This window comes from Sminthopsis crassicaudata, chromosome 2 (assembly GCF_048593235.1).
Source record: "Sminthopsis crassicaudata isolate SCR6 chromosome 2, ASM4859323v1, whole genome shotgun sequence".
Lineage (NCBI taxonomy): Eukaryota > Metazoa > Chordata > Mammalia > Dasyuromorphia > Dasyuridae > Sminthopsis > Sminthopsis crassicaudata.
Window position 1 is genome coordinate 675,105,893 of NC_133618.1, and position 17,544 is coordinate 675,123,436.

The window sequence follows — 17,544 nt, forward strand, 5'->3', positions numbered from 1 at the left end:
CAAAAGGTTTAACAATTGTCAATGTTGTAAAATTACCCATGCATATAGCTGGTAAATAAAAACTTAAAAAAATAACAACAACAAAAAAATTAGTCTTGAAGAAGAACAAAGATGACAGAATATTTTGCTTCATTCAGCCTGGTGAAAATCCTGATTAGTAATGGGACTGATGTGAACTTGAAGAATGGAAGTGGGAAGGACAGGTGGGTGACAAGGGGCTCCCCAGGCTGGGAGGGGACTCCCCGGGGGGCAGACATGGCAGGGAGGATCCCCTCTCTGCTAAGCCTGGAAGTAACCCAAAGGCTTTCTTGGTCCTTTCCCTGGCAGGAGCCCCTAGCCCCACCTGTGGTGAGAGCCCCAAGGCACACTCAGCTGAGCCATTTCCCTTCCTCACCTAAAACAAGCCTCGAATCAGACCCTCTTCCTGCCAGGCAGTCTGAGTCCTTGGCCCGCATGGGGACACTTTTAGGCTCTGGCCTTGCCTCTACCCCCAGGCTGCTTCTGCCCTTTCCTGTAATAAGGATCCCTTTACACAGCCCCCCTCTCCCTCCCCTGCACCTTTGTCCAGGCTGGTCCTGCTGTGTGGAAAGGCATGCAGCCTTTCTGCAGGCCTCCTTGGGCTTCTGCCTCTGAGATGGTTTTTATGATTCTTCCCCAACCTGTGCCATCTCTCCTTCCTGGGATGCATCGGGACCACTCTGATGGCACCTTTTTGCCCAGCATCCTCAGGACTTTCAGATTAGCCTCCCCCACACAACCAGATTACCAGCTTTATGGAGAAAGGATTAGGCCTTGTTTTAGGTCCCATCTTTCCCCTCCTCTCCCTGCCCTGAAATCTTTTTGCTTACAGCAGCATCTCAATTTCTCCTCCCCCATCCCTCTCCCTCTCCCTCTCTCTGAAGATAAGGTTTCAAGGCATTAAAACAGAATGATAAGAATTTAACTTCAACAAGAGATCAAAAGTGAAATCTCTTGGACCCCCAACCTTCCTCTTCTCCCCTTCTCTTCTCCATTTTCTCTCTCCCTTCCTCCTTGGGCTCCCCTATCTGGGCTTTAGGCTCAGTGTTGGTTTCTGCCTGACTGCGTAGGGCTCCACTTTGGTCTCATGAGCCCGGTACAGAAGTTAGAGCCTCGTCAGGATCCAGATAATTCTAGAATTCTCTCCTCCCAAAGGTCTTTGGACAGAGGCTGTTCAAGTATTGGGAATCTTGGCAGAAAGCCTGACATAAAGGCAGTCCTCCTTCAGGGGATCCCTGTGAAAAGGAGAAATACCTAGGACTCACAGAACTAAGTCCCACTTTCTCTTTGCTCACATCCTGCAGACAGGTTACCTCTATTTCTCTAAAACTTTGAGTGCCTTTATTTGAAATATCATCTGCTCGAATGAATAACTTATCTTTTGGATGAGAGACAATAAGCAAGCTGCTTTTGGACTTGTGATTTCATTGGTGAGAAAAGTCCTTCTACAAATACAAAATGGTGCCCTCTAATTTTTTTTTTTTGGTATTTAAAAAATTTAAAAACCATTCTTAGCTGGGTAATTGTCCCCCAGACAGATATGTCAGAGGCAGGCCTTGAACTTGAGTCTTTGACAACAACTCTAGCCACTCTACTATACTTCTTCTAAGCAAGGAAAAGATGGAGACGTTATAATTCTTGAATGTGATCAGCAAGTTCCTCTCCATTCTGAAGGCCTTCAAACAGCACTGACTAATGCTCGTGCTAGATTTCTTCCTGTGTGGGAGCTCAGATTTTCTGCTAGGATGAGAGTGAAGGACAAAGTGAAGGAGAATTTACCCTTTCATACCTATTGAGGGCCTAAGGACTCCAGAGATTTATCTGGAGAATTTGGTTCTATTTTCTTTGGTCCCCATTCCAGCAGGGGTGCCCACTTGGGCCCCTTCGTCTTCTGCTCCAGTGCCTTTGTCTTAAGTACTCCATGAGAGTCTGAGCCAATAGCCTTTGGGGAGGAGTGCTCCCCTTGGGGGGATCCGTAGTCATCCCCTCAATGCTCGCTCTTCTTCTTGCAGTCTGATGCTTGCTTGTTATGCTGGCCATCTGGATGTTGTCAAGTATCTCAGAGAACATGGAGCCTCTTGGGAGGCCCGTGACCTGGGAGGCTGCACAGCCTTGCACTGGGCCGCTGATGGAGGTCACGCCAACATCATCGAATGGATGATTAAGGATGGTTGCAAGGTACGGCTTTCCATTGGATCATTATGCCTTTTAAGGAAAGGAACATTGTCTAAACCCATAAGGCACACTCAGGGTTGGTTAAGGAACTAAACGCGGGCCTTGTGACCCTCCAGAGCCAAGGCACTTTTGACCCATCGCTATCTCTGCTTTTTAGAAGGGGGAGGGGACACTTACAGGGTTTCTAGAGGACAGAGAAGGTCACCCAGCATGGGGAAAAGAAGCCCCGGGGACTGGATGAGAGAGTGCTATTTTTGTAGCTAGTTGAGTTGCTTTTGCAAATTAGATTTGTTGTGCTCTAGATCTGCCTTGGAGATTCTCCCAACGATATCGATATGTATTTGGCCACAAGACAGACCAGCTTTGTCAATAGCTCAGTTTGCTGGTCCTCCTGAGGGTCTCCTACCTGAATCCCTGCGCAGCAGTCTGCTTTGGAGGCCGTGCTGCAGAAGGAATCAGCTTGAGGGGAACTGCTTAGTCAGCCTCCCATAGTTATTAGGAGATGGGTGGAGAAAATTTGATCAATCTTAGTTACGTCTGATAACTTGGAAGACTTTACTTCAGGACCATAAGGAAATTAAATTAAAATTTCCAAGCCATGGAGATAAGGATTGATAGACATGGTTCGCCCCTAATTGAGACAGCCAGACGCGGCCAGGTGCCGAGAAATTAAATAAACTCAGATTAAGAAAAGTCATGTGTCCTGAAAGGCGGCTAGATTATTCACATTTGACTGGAAAATAGGATGGAGGACACGTGGGACCCACACTAAAAGGCCAAGGCAGCTTTTCACTGTCATGTTCAGGGACTGTCTGAGTTTTGCATAGGCAATAAGAGAAGGCCTTCCTTGAAGAAACAAGTCCGGGCCCTCCCCTCTTGCCCCTGAATTCTCTCAGTGATCCGTCTTGTTATTCGACCAAGTTGTGGGACCTGGGAGAAATCTGGGTGGTTGAACTCAGTGGTCAATGAGGAGCAAATAGAGCATTTGTTAGCAACACGTGGCCTCTAGAATGATGGGATTTATCATTCATCGTTAAGCAATTGAATTCTAAGCCAAGTTAAGTGATTAAAAAAAAACAAACAAAAAAAACCAAAGGATCTTTGGTCTTCTTTCCTGTCTGTCTGTCCATCTCCTCTCTGTTTGTCTTTGTCTTTTTCCTCTCTGTCTGTATCTCTGTCTCTTCTTGTCTCTGCTCTTTTCTCTCTTTCTCTCTGTGTGTATGTCTGTCTCTCTGTCTTCATCTCTCTCATTCTCTCACTTCTGTCTCTTGTTTGTCATCAGCCAACTGGCAACCCAAGTCTGAGGTACATGTTTTCCAAGGACCACCCTCCCTAATTTCATTATTATTATTATTATTATTTTTCTGAGGCAATTGGGGTTAAGTGACTTGCCCAGGGTCAAAACAGCTAGGAAGTGTTAAGTGTCTGAGGTCGGATTTGAACTCAGGTTCTCCTGACTTGAGGGCTCTAGCCACTGCGCCACCTAGCTGCCCCCACCCATATACTTTTATCCTACCATCCTGGAAAGTTGAATGTTTAAGGAAAGAATCAGCATTTCCTATTTGTGAAAAATGCTGTCCCTTTGCTAAACTCAAGGAAAATCTGAAGACATGGAGCAGAGGTTCCAGGGGAAGGTCTTACTTTATCACTGGATAGGCTTAAAATGTATAATTTGTTGTTGGGGGAAGGAACCAGGGAGTCGATGGGCTGCTGTTGGGGCACTGATGGGATGGGGGTACTGGCAGGAGTCTGATAGCTCCAAAGACTTTCCCATTGAGGAGCTTGTTGGAGAAGCAGCTCTGTGGGCCTACCCTGGCACGCAAGGACATTCAGATGAAGAGCTTAGCGAGGAACCTCCCAGGGGTCCTCTGCTCCTCATATTGTCTCGACCAGGTCTGGGACCTGGCTCGAGATGAATTTGAATAAATTGGATTAGGATATCGTCATGATTTTTCTGGGCATAATTTCAAATCTTCATTGTCTTAATGAGTCCAGAAAGTCTTTTATCTCAATTAGTAGGCAGCTGGTGGAGTCGATATCACTTATACTTTTATTTAAATGATGATGACTTAAATGAAAGGCTAAGCACAATTCCTCTCTGTATTTCAGATCGATGTTTTAGACACAGGTTCAGGATGGACACCACTGATGAGAGTGTCTGCGGTATCGGGAAACAAAGAGGTGGCTTCCCTCTTAATTGACGCTGGAGCAGATGTGAACGTGAAAGATAAAGATGGGAAGACACCCTTAATGGTACCTTTTTATGGCCCAGAGCTTCACGAGGTCTTGGCAGTTCAGGTCAAAGGTTGCTCTATAATGTGAACATCCTTGCCAGCTCCAGTAGGCATCAGGATGAGGCTCTGCTGGGCCTTCTTTCTCAGAAGGGTCGTTGTAAAAAACACAAAGTTTCCTCCAAATCATTGTAACGACCCAAAACATCTTTATTGGTTTGTGAAATGCAGGTTTCCCGGGCAGGCCCAGAGACTCACTGCATTTTTAAGATAGTGTGCATCTTTCCCAGTTGGGAAAGTGAACACTTTTGAAAGGGGTGTGTGTGTGTGTGTGTGTGTGTGTGTGTGTGTGTGTGTGTGCGCGCGTATGTGTGTGTGTGTGTGTGTGTGTGTGCGCGCGTATGTGTGTGTGTGTGTGTGTGAGAGTGTGTTTGTTGGAGGTGAAGGGCTTGACTCCAGAGCTATCCAGGGTCGTCCTTCCAACATCTGGCTAGGAAGCCCAAGCCCTTCAGCTCCCTGTCCCCTCCCTCCCCCAAATTCTTTTTCAGGTGGCTGTATTAAATAATCATGAAGAATTGGTTCAGTTACTTCTAGAAAAAGGAGCAGATCCAAGTGTTACAAACGAGGTATGTGGCTAGCCCAGACTTCTCTTTCCATCTCAGATTTTCCTGAGAGGGGAAAACCAAGTCTCCTTGCTCTCTCTCTTTCAGTTTGGCAAAGGCGTCCTGGAGATGGCTCGAGTGTTTGACAGACAGGTCAGCGATGGCTTTTTAACCTCTCGGGGTGGCTCCCCTCCCAGAGTCCCTCGTCTTCATTCCCTGCTCTTTCCTTTGTCTAGAATGTTATTACCTTATTAGAAGACCAGAAGAGAAATCTCAGCCTGAAGAAGTCTTTCTTAAGCTGAGCTGCAAGCTGCAAATTTGTCAAGACGTCCACATGAAGGACATGGAACCATGGGCGTGGGGCTTTAGACAAGTCCTTTGGCTGGGAAGGAAGGTTGTGATACCAATTGCTTATTTAGTTGTAGATTCTCGGTGACTTATTGGAACATACAACTCTTCTCATGTTCAAATACATCTTTTTAGCTACATATTGACATATGTGTTTGGGTGCATTCTTGTGCAGGTGGATGGACTGCTGTCCTGGTCATGGTCACCTTCCGGGCTGTTTCCTTGGAACCAGACGTTTAGGCCCTACAGCCACAAACACCCAGTCGTCGTTCCTTGGGGGGTCTCGTGGGCCTCTCGAGGAGACTCGGTTCTCTCCCTCATTCACATGGTTTCCCCAGCCTCCTCACTTCCCCGGTCCATTGGTCAGGATTGCCTCAGAGCTCAGAGACCCTTTCTTGGTGTTGGAGCCCAGGGCCTCCCTTGGAAGGGTTCTCCTTGAGATCACAAGGTTACTGCCTCTCAGGTTGGCAGCGGGCAGGCAGGGGAGAATGCCATCCACCATCGTCCCTCTTGACTCGCCTCCTCCTCTCCATTGGTATAGTCCCGCACAGGTGGGCATGGGTGGGATGGGGCATAGCTCGGTTGGTGGGAATCATTTTAAATTCCCATAACTCATTTCAGGGCAGAAGCGAAAGGAAGTACATCCTGGAGCGAATCCCAGGATCCGGCCTAAGCAGCCAAACAGCAGAGTACTTAAGTGAGCAATAACATTTCAGGATCAATACAGAATGTCATTAGCCGGCAATGTGCTCTTTGCAGTTGGGAAGAAGCTGATGAATTTGAGCAGCCCCAGAGGCTGGCAGTCAGAAAGGGGAGGATTTTCTCAGCAGGGCAAAGATCAATGAAAAGGTAATTAATGGAGGCCGAGAGCAGGGCCAAGGAAGAGGACCAGCCGGCATTACTGAGTTTGGGAAACCTCCATTTGATTTTGTGTCACACTGGGGACAGCTGCCTTTGGAGTCACATGCGGAGACCGGCCCTCCAGTACCGCGCCGGAGTTCTTAGTGTTTTCTGTACCTTTTATAAACACCCGAGAGAGTGGATTTATCAGTGATCTCAAAGTAATTGACAACTTCGAGTGAGATTGGACACACACACACACACACACACACACACACACACACACTACATTGAAGTACACACACACACACACACTACATTGAAGTACACACACACACACTCCATTGAAGTACACACACATACACACACACTCACACTCACACATACACACACAGAGTGACTTTTGGAAGACTTTTCTGGCCTCCATATTTATTATTGACTCTACCCTTAGTTCCTTTCCAGGTCCCAGATTTATTTGTGAATTTCTTTTTTGACAAAGGCCACAAACAGCCCCCAATTCTGATGGTTCCTAATATGATAAATGGGGCCTATGAAATGGGCATGTGGGCTGGGTACCTTTTTTCAGATTTTTTTTTTTTTTTAAATCCCAAACTTTTGATGTGTGTTGAGAACCTGCCTATCGAGTTAGTTTCACCAGGAAGAACCAAACGGACTCTTGAGCGTGCCTTCCTGGGTTTTAGCAAGATAATGGGCCAGGGACACAGACGGAGGGAAAGCTGCCGTTTGGGCCTGGAGACTTGGGTGTGCTCACACAGTGGGAAGGCCCTTTACTTTTTGGTGCCTCTATTTCCTCATCTCAAAGTGGGGACAATAATAAGGTGGCTTAACTTCATGAGCGTGTTATGAAGATCAAAAAAATTGGACAGCTGTGAGGCATTCTGGGAACGTCCTATAGAAATATGAGCTCATAGAAGAAATTATTTTTATTTTAGGATTTTGGGCACAAAATGATAGTTTAAGCAAATTTTAGTAGACTCATAAATGTGGAGCTGGAAGGAAGCTCAGAGGTCATCAAATTTAATCCTCAAGCGGAGATGTGCCTTCAACCTGACTCTTCCTGTTATAAGCTCAACCTCCTGTTCTCTGTAGCTGCACCAAGGCTTGCCTGAGCCCTGGGAAGAGGGCCGGGATATTTCCCAGTGTTGCCCTGACTAGGCTCCTCTATTCCACGTATTCTGTTCTTTCAGAGAAATCTCGAACCCTCAAACCAGTGACACCATCTCTTCATCCTTTTCCAAAGATGGGGGGAGGGGGTCAAGAAAAGTCAGCCAATCAGCAGCCAGAAAGAAACACCCCATTCAGCCAATCAGCAGTCAGAAAAAGACACCCCATTAAAAACAGCTCCCTCCTCTTCTCCCTTTCTCCCCCCATTCCTCTCTATCCCCCTGCTGCCCCAAGGAAGCAATGGCCTAGCATCTTCTGCTTTTGCTGCAAGGGTTTTCTAAGTTACCCTTTATTTTCAGTTAAAGAATCCTATCCCTGCATTTTGTTTTAATCCACCAGAAAACCTTGGTTTCCACTTTTGCTGCTGAATCAAACACCCCACTGCTGTTTTCACCTCTGGTTTCTATCCCAAGGTGAACAGGCAAAATCTATCAAATTGGTAGAGTGAGCTTCCATTGGCTCAAGGAGCATATACCTGTGAGTGGCTCCCTATTCCAGACCCCCTCTAGAACACCATTGGCTCCTAGAATTTTAGAGGGAAAAGCTTGGGTCCACTTGAGTTAGAAGGTACAGCACACAGTAGGGACTTCACAACTGCTGGGCAGGTCAGTTTGGACTGGATGCCTCGGTTCATTCGGGGCCCAATGGATTGCGTGCTCATTGACATCTGTCCTCTCCCCAACCCCTGTCCCGATATCTTGGGGAAACGCTCAGCAATGCAGAGACAAATTTGTACGTACATGTTCATGGTTTATTGAATATAGTATTCTTAACGACTGCTTTTTTATTGAAACATCAGGTTGTATTCATACCTGTAGCACCTTAATACAAGGAACGTGTACAAAAAACACCAGCTGTAACATGAAAGTCGGTGGGAAAGTCTAGCGAACAAAGCTTTATAAATGGATGCAGCGGGGTAGCAGGAGGGTGCGGGGCTTGGCGGCTGGTGCGTGTCTTGGAGTGACCCAACTGGGACGTGCCAGTTGTGATACGTTTGAGGACGGGAGCATTTTTGTCCACATCCCCCTCCTTGCCTTTCCGCAGCCAGCCCACCCGAGAGAAGGTACAGAACTTTGACCTCTGCCCTGTCTCTATTACTTTCTATGTTACCCCAAACCCTTAAAGTGCTTTCCAAAAGCCTCCCCGGGATTGCCGAGGACATCATTCCCGTCAGCAGTGGTCACTCCTATGCTTCGCTCGTGTCCACTTGTGGTTCTGCGCTGGCTTAGCTAGACCTGGGAAGGACTGTGGACTTTGGGGAAAGGAGGCTCTGGAGAAATTGTTAGCGAGTGGTTGATAGCGATGGGGCTGGGCGCCCCGAGTCGGGCTGAGGGAGTGATCCGAGGACAGACTGAGGAGTCTGTCCTCTCGCTGCAGAGGCTGTCCCCGTGGGCCGTTTCCGGCCCCAAACACTAAGTGCAGATAGGAGAGAAACCCTTCGGAGCTTGTAAACATTGTTCTCTATGGCTCTTCCCAAAACATCGGGCCCCTCATCTTGTGTAGATGCGATTAATGGAGCAAAGCCAAATGAGGCTCATGAACAGTTTAGGAAGGAGTTTGCAGACCCCTGGGCAGTGAAAGAGTCGGCCAGGAAACAGAAAGGCAGCGAGTGGTCTAGAGGAGGCAGGTTTTCCCGGCTTGGGCTGTGGCCATTAACACCTAGTTGTGATCTCATTGGAAGACATGGAACTTGGAAGCAGATGCGTGAGTGCAAAGGCAGGGAAGCAGGGCACCTGGCCCTCCTGGACAAAGAAGGCTCTCGAGTTTGTTTTTTCAAGGATCCCCTGGAACGCAGGCAGGCTCTGCTGGGCCGCCTCTGGGCTCTGCTTTCAAGTTAATAACGGAGCCTATTTGCCAAAGGCCACGGACAATTCTGTGCTTTTGGAACTGAATGAACGGACTCGGCAGACGAATCCGGGGGGACGGAGGGGATGATCAGGGAGGCGGCGGCAGGTACCGCCAGTTTGCCTGACCTCTCAGCTTGGGAGGACTTGTCTATAAGAACTATGTGGAACAATCGGAAATAAGTGTTCAAGGCTGGGCCAGGTCAAGGGGAGCAGCTGAACTTCAGCTTTATGGATGAATGAGGCCTTAGGAGCCGACCCTGTGGGAGGGGGAATTAGGCCGTTATGGGGGAAGGCAGGCAGCTGGCTCTTGTATCAAATGGTCCCAGCTTCTGGATTCCCACCAGAACGCCATTCCTCTGGATGGAGGCCCTCGGGAGCTCCCCCATGTGTTGGCTGGATGAGCATGTCCTCCTATAGCAAGGAAGAGCAGATGGAGAGCCGGACCTGTGATCGGGACCAGTTGTGACCTGCACGAATCACAAGCTCAGCTTCCTCATCTATAAAGTGGAGATAATAGCACCGTCCTCCCAGGTTTACTGTGAGGATCAAATGAGATCATGGTAAAGCACACAGTGCTGGGCTATTCAGAAGGACTCATGGGAAGTCAAGGGCCTGAAACACTGAGACATCAAGTGAGTTTTGATGTCAGTGAAGAAAGCCTTGGAGGTCCCCGAAGGAAGGGGGGTACAAAGCTGGTGGAGAGAGGAAATCACACTCAGAAGAGGAAGTGGCAGATACGCCACAGTTTTGCCCAGGGCTGGCCCTATATGAGGTCCTTGAAAGTTAAATAAATTATAAATAAGATTTTAATAAATGTATTTAAGGACCCAGACGGCTTAGCCAGTGGCCATTTCCTTTTATGTCTTCCGGAAGCGGCCCATCATTTCCAACGGCTCGGTTGACATTCACTGAAAGCTGAGCTTCCGAACCAGGTGTCCGCGGCATCCCAGCCCCAGCCCCAGCCCCCAGGCATGTGCCACATTCTGAACTGTTCACTGACTCAGCACCGTAGCCTTCGGGCATCGAGAGGGCCGGAAAGGTTGCCAGTTTTCCAAAGAATTGTCTATAGTTTTAGCCTGAGAATTCCTAATAAAGTTAAGGAGGCATAAAAATGTCCCCTCTGAGAATTGCCTGAGCTGCTATTGTCGTTTAATTTGTTGCTTTTGTGGCTGCTGTGATGTCATCGCACATGTGTGAGCTGAAGAGATTCAGGCCGGAGAGCGGAGCCTCCGCCGCCCGACAGTGTGACAATGGAAAACGTTGTGTGTTGTGCTCCTTGTTACACGGGGCCTGATTCCATATGTCAGGAAAACAAGTGGATTCAACAGCTTTAAATGGCAGATTCTAAATTAAATGCTTGAAAAACAAGCTGCAGACCTCCCACTATGAGAGACTGAGACTTCACTGCTTGGAACAGAGAAGTTTTTCACCTCTGTGAACCATCCTTCAGAATCACTCCGTGGTCCCTCTGAAAAAGTTCCCACGAGAGCCGGTGGCGGTGGCTCAGTAAGTTAATTATCCAACCACTTCAGACACGTCTTGTTGCTGTTTTGTAATTCTATTGTCATCAGTGAAGCGCAAGAGGGAGTTCCCCTTTTGCTGGCCCCTCTTCTCTGATACCCGCTCGTACCCGGGCATAGGAATTGGCACTAGATCAGACTGAAATGAAAGAGCCACCTCCAATGGCTTATTGGGATAGATACGGGACTTCCGGTGGTAGTGCGCTCCCAGTTCCTCCTTCCCCGAGTGCAGCTTTCCATTTCAGGGCATTTTAAGTGTGGACCTCAGGTGAGTGACTCCCATCCAGAACCATGTAAATAGGGATGGGCTGGCCGCCCCAAAGAGCTTTTAATGATAGGAAGTAAGATCACAGCTTTAATATTCTTATTTGCATAAATGGCTAACTCGGGTCGCAGACAGTACAGTTAGGAGATGGGTTTGGTGGGCAGCCCCTTGCCGGCAGCAGGAGGGGCCCAGAGAGTCCAGACTAAGACTCCACAGAAGAACACCCGAAATGTGCCCCCGACGTTTTGTAAACATGTTCAATAGCACCTGCGTCCGGCTCGGCACAATCACCCGATCTAATATGGACAGAAAGAGCAAAGGGACTCTCCCAAGTTTACTATAAATACCACGGCGATGACATTTTTCCAACAGGCCTTCAGAGTGAAAAGAAAGAACCTGGCGGTCGTGGTGGGAGCTGAGGCACTCTTTAAGGGGTGGGACAGACTTGGGGGGGGGGGCGGCTAAGCTCTGCTGAGGGTTGGTGATGGCGGCCTGTTTGTCCATAAACACGAAAGCATTGCTGCCGAGCTTGCCAGGTGAGCATGAGGAACAGTAACAACTCTCTCTTCCTGAGAGAGAAAATCCAGAAATAGCCTCTAGACATTTTGTTTTCCTGCCTCAAGGCCCAGAAAAACCTTTGAAAAGAGAGGGGAAAAATCTTTTATCTTGGAGCCCTTAATTCTGGAATCAGTTATAGGCAAGGCGAAAGCTGCAGTCGCACATGACTCCACTAGGAGGCTCCGGGGGCACAATGGGGCCCCATCCAAGATGCTTTCCTGGTGGGTTCCAGGGGATCGGGCAGGAGCTTGGTAAAGCCCTCTCCAGGACTCTGGCTCTCCACAGGTGGCTCAAAGGGCGAAAGGCCTGACGGGCAGCCGGCCAGGCTGGGGGCCTCCGTCTGGATGGGGCAGGGAGAAGGACTTCCTCTCCATCCCGGGACGCTCAGCCGGGAGGAAGATGCTGAGCGTATCTGGGCGAGAGCTTTAGAGGGACCTTCAAGTCTGGGAGAGCGAGACGGCTCCAGAGAAAATGCCCGGTGACATTTTATAAAGTGATAATGTCCCGGACGCTAGAGATGAGGGTCAAGATGCTAATGGATACGTGGCTCCATCTTCTCAGAGCGGATGCAGGCGTCATCAGGAGCCAGTTTGGGGTAGGCCTGACACTGTAGTAGAGTATGGATTGGCCATATCTAGTTACTAGTTCACATCTGAAAATGATTCTGTCCCAGGGAAAGGCCGCCCCTCCCCCGGATCCAGAACGACTGCCGTACAGTCGAGTAAACAACGAACGAGGCGGTCTGGTTAGCCCCTGGCCACAGAAGGGACCATATTTACAGCACCTGGTCAGTAATTCTCGCACCCAGACTACTGTGACCTTCCTCAGTCCAAATCGCACGCGAATCCCAGCCCTCATGTTTCCAACACTAGAAGCGTCAAGGGGGACTTGGTACAGACAAACCCATGGGCCCAATGGTGGATCTGTCGCCCCGTCTCAGGCCGGGCCCGACCGGTCGGCCCAGGGATCGTGGAAGCTGTCAGGGATTCCCCAGGCACTTCTACTGGCAGAAACAGGACTCCCAGGGTCACTTCTGCCCCTTCACCTTTCTCAAGCATCCTCCTGCCTCCATCCCCAGCAGAGGCGGAGATTGTTTCCAATCTATTTAATTATTTCTGGTATGAAACCAGCCCCTTCTCCTCCCGTGCCAGTGGAGGGAGGACAGCCCCCGGTGGAGGCCGGGGCCACCCCACAAACTAGGCGTGGGAGGGACGCTCAGAGGTAAAGGGACGGCTTGAGACACACCTGCTCCTCTGGCATCCCCCGCCTCACGGAAGGCTCACCCTTGGGAAGCCCGTCCACGCCTGGCTGCCCTAATGATCGCAGCGAAGAAGGCGGCAGGCCTGCGGTAAAGCAGAAATCCCAAAAGCTAACCTTTGGCCTAGAATCCCACAAAGCGGAATGTTTCAAGTTCACTGAAATATTAAAAACAACAAGAAGATTTCCTTCCAAGGAAAACTTAGAGATGGTAAAAAACAATATCTACTACAGTGCACCGCACCGTAATAAATATTCATCATAAATTAATAATTTACAAGTACCTGAGCAGTCCCCAGAGCACCATCGCACAGCACAGTACTGAAGGCAGGAGCTCAGAGTTCTTAGAAACAATGGTGTTTTCAACATTAAACATTCGAAGGATTGATACAAAAAAGGCTCCGACTGGAGCGGAAAGCTAGTGCAAACTGCTGTCTTCACTGTCCAACCAGCCGGGCACCTCTCATTTCATGCAGGCGGTGTAGGAGGGGCGGGGCACTGGTGGTGGAAACTGAGGGGCGGGTCTGGAAAAAAAAGGAAGATGGAGTCAGTTCTGGTGAGGCCTTGGAGAGCTCCAGCTGCCGCTGGACCCTCCCTTCCGTCAGGAGCGCCGGACCGGCCTTCGGAGCCCATGCCCGTAGTGCGGCTTCCGGGAGCACCACGGAGGCCGGGACGGAAGGGAGCTGTGGACATCGCCCGCTCCCACTGTCTCGTTTTCCAGCTCGGGCGAGGGAGACATAGAGAGCGAAAGCGCCCCAGTGAAGCTCAGCGGAAAGTTTTATCAACGAGGCTCAGAATGGTGGCTGTTACTGTCAGGAATGATAGCCTGTCTTCAGGCAGCACTTTCTGGTTTTCGAGGGAATTAGGGGAGACTTGTCCCAAGTCACACAGCTGCCAGGGGACAGTGCTGGGATTCACACTGAGGTCTCGGCTCCAGGCAGAGTCCCTTACCTCGAGCTGCCTCCAAGGGGCGGGGGGAGCGCCACCCACCGTCCTCGCTCCTGCGGCCTTCAAGCCCACCCTTGTTCGGAGGAGACGTTTGGGGCAGGACCGAACACAACTATTCGCGTGGGCCAGTAACGAGGGATGCTGGATGAGCTCTCCAATTCTGCTTGTGGGCCTCTAGTCTAATAATGATACCAGCCACAGCAACAATGGAGCATTTATGTGACACCGACTGTGTGCCAGGGAGGTGGTGCAGCGGGAAGAGCGTGGGGCCTGGAGTTAGGAGGAGCCGAGTTCAAATTTGGTCCCAGATCCTTAGAAAGAAATCTACTTGAGGGCCTCTTGTCTAATAATGGTGATACCAGCTACAACAACAATAGGGCATTTATATGACACCTACTGTGTGCCAGGCAGGAGGCTAGGTGGTACAGTGGGTAGAGCACTGGGCCTATAATTAGGAGGAGCCAAATTCCAATTTGGCCCCAGATCCTTACTAGCTGGCAAGTCATCTACTTGTGGGCCTCTTGTCTAATAATTATGACACCAGCTACAATAATAATAGAGCATTTATATGGCACCTACTATGAGCCTAACTAGCTGGCAAATCACTCATCCCGCAGTTTACCTTGTTCTCTCCCCTGCAAAATGAGCTGGGAGGGAAATGGCAAAGCTCCCCAGTTTCGTTCCCAAGAAAACCCCAAAGGGGGTCACGAAGAGTGGGCCATGACTGAAATGCCTGAACGACATCTTCCCAGCACCGGGCTGAGTGCTTCATAATTATCCCATTAGATCCTCACAACAACCCTGGGAGGCAGATGCTATTATTATTCCCATTTTACAGCTGAAGAAACTGAGGCAGAATGAGGTTCTGGAACTTGCCCCAGGGAACACAGTGTCTGAAACAGGATGCCAACCCAGGTTTTCCTGAATGCGCAGCCTCCACCCCCTGAGGCGCCTCCCTGCTGCTCCAGCTCCAGCAGATGTTCCAGCCCCAAATGTGGGGCCAGAGCTGGACTCCCCTCAAAGCCCTCCCAAAGGAGATTTCCCCAGGCTCTGAGGTCATTAAATTTCTCCCCTCTGACCTCCCGCTCTTTTTCTCCCTTCTAATTTTTGATTTCTTTATAGTTAATAGTCTATTTATAAAATAGTCTAAATTTATAAAAAATGAACTCCACTCATCTTTCCTGGGGGCTGCCTTGGGAGGCAGCCGCTCCTCTCCCCCAAACTGCCATAGAGCTCCCTAGTCCCTGGTGCCATTTTGCCCTTCGCTGATTTGGGGCCTATTGAAACCCTCCAGACCGCTGTTGTCTGACTGCTCAGGTGGCTCCCACCTTGGAAAACAGGGGAGCTCATTCTGAAAGTGAGGTCGCAAACTGAGCAAGGAAACGTCATTCAGAGAGGAAGCGAGGTATCCGACGGGCAGAGCGTTGGGCCTGGAGTTAGGAGGAGCCGAGTTCGCCTTTGGCCCCAGATGCTGACCAGCGGTGTGAAGCTGTTTGCCTTCATTTCCTCCTCTGTAAAATGAGCTGGAGAAACTTCCTTCACTTGTTTCCTTTTTTGTAGGATGGGGCTGCCAGTCCCTACAGTGTCTGGAATGCTGACCCTGGAGTTAGGAAGCCCCGGCTTTTGGTCTTGCCTCAAACATTTCCTAGCGATGTATCGCTGGACAAGTTTTTTAACCTTTCTGTGCCTCAGTTTCCTCATTTGCAAAATGGGTATAATATTACTTACCTCACAGGGTTGTCACAAGAAACAATGTCAATTAAAAAACTTTGCCAACCTGAAAATGGGGCAGAAAAGTCAGCTCTTGTTGGGCGGGAGGGATACCCTGGCAGAAGCAAGATGGCAGGAGACAAGTTGCGCTGAGGCTTCTGGGGCAGAGCTGGTCCTGGGTTGGCAGGGGAGGGGCCGGGCAAAGGGGATGTCCGAGCTCTGTGGGCACTGGGTGGTTGTCCTCGCACCACCTTTCCTGCCTCGATCCGCACCCACGTCCCTCCACGTCGGCCCAGTGGAACCAGGCCCGACTGCCCAGTCCAACAAGAGTTTCTTCCATGATACTTTCCATCAGATGTCTCCATTTAGTGTCACATTTTTTCACGTTCTGTTGCAAGTGAAAAAACAAATCGGCTCCTCCGGACATTGGAGCCACTCCGAATAATCTGGGTTTGGAGCCATGTTCCCAAGTTCCCACAGAGTGAAGATTTAAACCTCCCCAAGGCCGGCTCCCTTCTTATCTTTATCTTCTGTGGCTGAGATGTCTGGCGAGTGTTGCCCGGCCAAGAATTCTCCCTCAGAAACATCATGGGGCCGGGCAGTTTCTTCTGTTGCCGTTAGTCCCCAGGGATGAATGACCAGATCCAAGTCCGCGCCAACCCAGAACCCCCTGCCTGGGATGCACTTGAAAGCTGCCAATGGACGTTGATCTCTCTGAGCCATGCCAGCGGCGTCCCTCTACCTCATTCCCCAGCATGCTTTCCTTCCCTCCTTGGAAAACTGAGCTAAAACTAACAAAAAGAGGGAAAGAAGCATCACTGGGCACCTGCTATGTGCCAGGCACTGCGCCAAGCACTTCCCAAATACATCTCATTGGGTGCCCACACAGCCCTGCGGGGTAGATGCCATCATTACCTTCATTTTACAGCTCAGAAAACTGAGGGGAAGGGGCTTACCCAGGTCCAGCAGCTAGCAAGTGTCTGAGGCCGGACTTAACTCGGATCTTCCTGATGGCAGAGCTGGCGCTCTATCCACTGCATTATCCACCTCGCTAGCTTCAGGCTTGTTGGTGAGGTATTGCCTTGTTCAAGGAGACTTTTTTTCCCCTGAGGCTGGGGTTAAGTGACTTGCCCAGGGTCACACAGCTAGGAAGTGTTAGGTGACTGAGACCAGATTTGAACTCGGGTCCTCCTGACTTCAGGGCTGGTGCTCTATCCACTGTGCCACCTAGCTGCCTTTTTTTTTTTTTTTTTTTTTTTTTTTTTGATATACTGTTATTTTAAACTGCTTTTCTTACTTTGGGACATTTGGAGGACAAAATGAGACCATGGATATAACGGGCTCTGTACCCGCCATTACGGGAACGTCATCCGTGCTTGTTTTTTCTAACTGCTCTTTGGGATCCTGAATGTGACGAGTAATAAAGAGCCAACGTTCTCTACTTCTTAACTTGGCGTCTTTGTTATAACTTTCCCCTTGAACTGTGGGCCCAGGACAGACGGGCACCCATTGCCGAGCACGTTTGGCGAGGTGGCGGAAAAAGAAGGGGCTGAAATGGTGGGTAGAACCAACCTGGAGGGGAGGAGGCGAGGGCCGGCCTCCTGCGGCCCAGGCGCTTTCCGAGAGGTCTCGCTAAGCCGGGCGGCTCTGCTCAGAGGGTCTGCGGGCAAAGGCTTCTGGGGAGGACTCGGCTTGTGCGTTCCCTGCAACAAACAGGACGCGTCTCATCATTCGGTAACAATGGCAAGGAGAGGGGCCGCCTTCCCGAGTTCTTAGGAAATTGTTGGGAGCTTAAAGGAAAACAATGAGCTCTTCTCATTGTACATTTTGCCTCCCAATTAACTAAAAACATTCTGGAAACATACATATGACATACATACATACATACATATATAATATATATATATATATAAATATAAATATAAAGAGCCTTTTGGAACAACACTCTCCACCCCCACCCTCCATGGCTCCCACCTACTACTGCTACTCCAGGGATCGTGGTCTTTATTTGTAACCTTGCTACCTGACTTTAAAATTCAC

The 17,544-nt window shown here is 49.5% G+C and overlaps 2 protein-coding genes across 6 annotated transcripts in view; one reads left to right on the forward strand and one right to left on the reverse strand.

Moving 5' to 3' along the window:
* Positions 1–5,520, forward strand: part of FANK1 (fibronectin type III and ankyrin repeat domains 1) — a 71,860-nt gene extending 66,340 nt beyond the window's left edge. For all 4 annotated transcript variants that reach the window (XM_074297140.1, XM_074297138.1, XM_074297139.1 and 1 more), the window contains 6 exons: positions 138–203; positions 2,031–2,196; positions 4,303–4,446; positions 4,973–5,050; positions 5,135–5,179; positions 5,263–5,520. In XM_074297140.1, coding sequence (XP_074153241.1) covers positions 138–203; positions 2,031–2,196; positions 4,303–4,446; positions 4,973–5,050; positions 5,135–5,179; positions 5,263–5,328 — 565 coding nt within the window. In that variant the 3' untranslated portion in view covers positions 5,329–5,520. The remainder of the gene's footprint in view (positions 1–137; positions 204–2,030; positions 2,197–4,302; positions 4,447–4,972; positions 5,051–5,134; positions 5,180–5,262) is intronic.
* A 7,510-nt stretch (positions 5,521–13,030) lies between these two features.
* Positions 13,031–17,544, reverse strand: part of ADAM12 (ADAM metallopeptidase domain 12) — a 326,616-nt gene continuing 322,102 nt past the window's right edge. For both annotated transcript variants that reach the window (XM_074297152.1, XM_074297153.1), the window contains exons 22-23: positions 17,077–17,207; positions 13,031–13,370 (exon numbers count right to left, since the gene is read on the reverse strand). In XM_074297152.1, the coding sequence (XP_074153253.1) occupies positions 13,310–13,370; positions 17,077–17,207 (192 nt within the window). In that variant the 3' untranslated portion in view covers positions 13,031–13,309. The remainder of the gene's footprint in view (positions 13,371–17,076; positions 17,208–17,544) is intronic.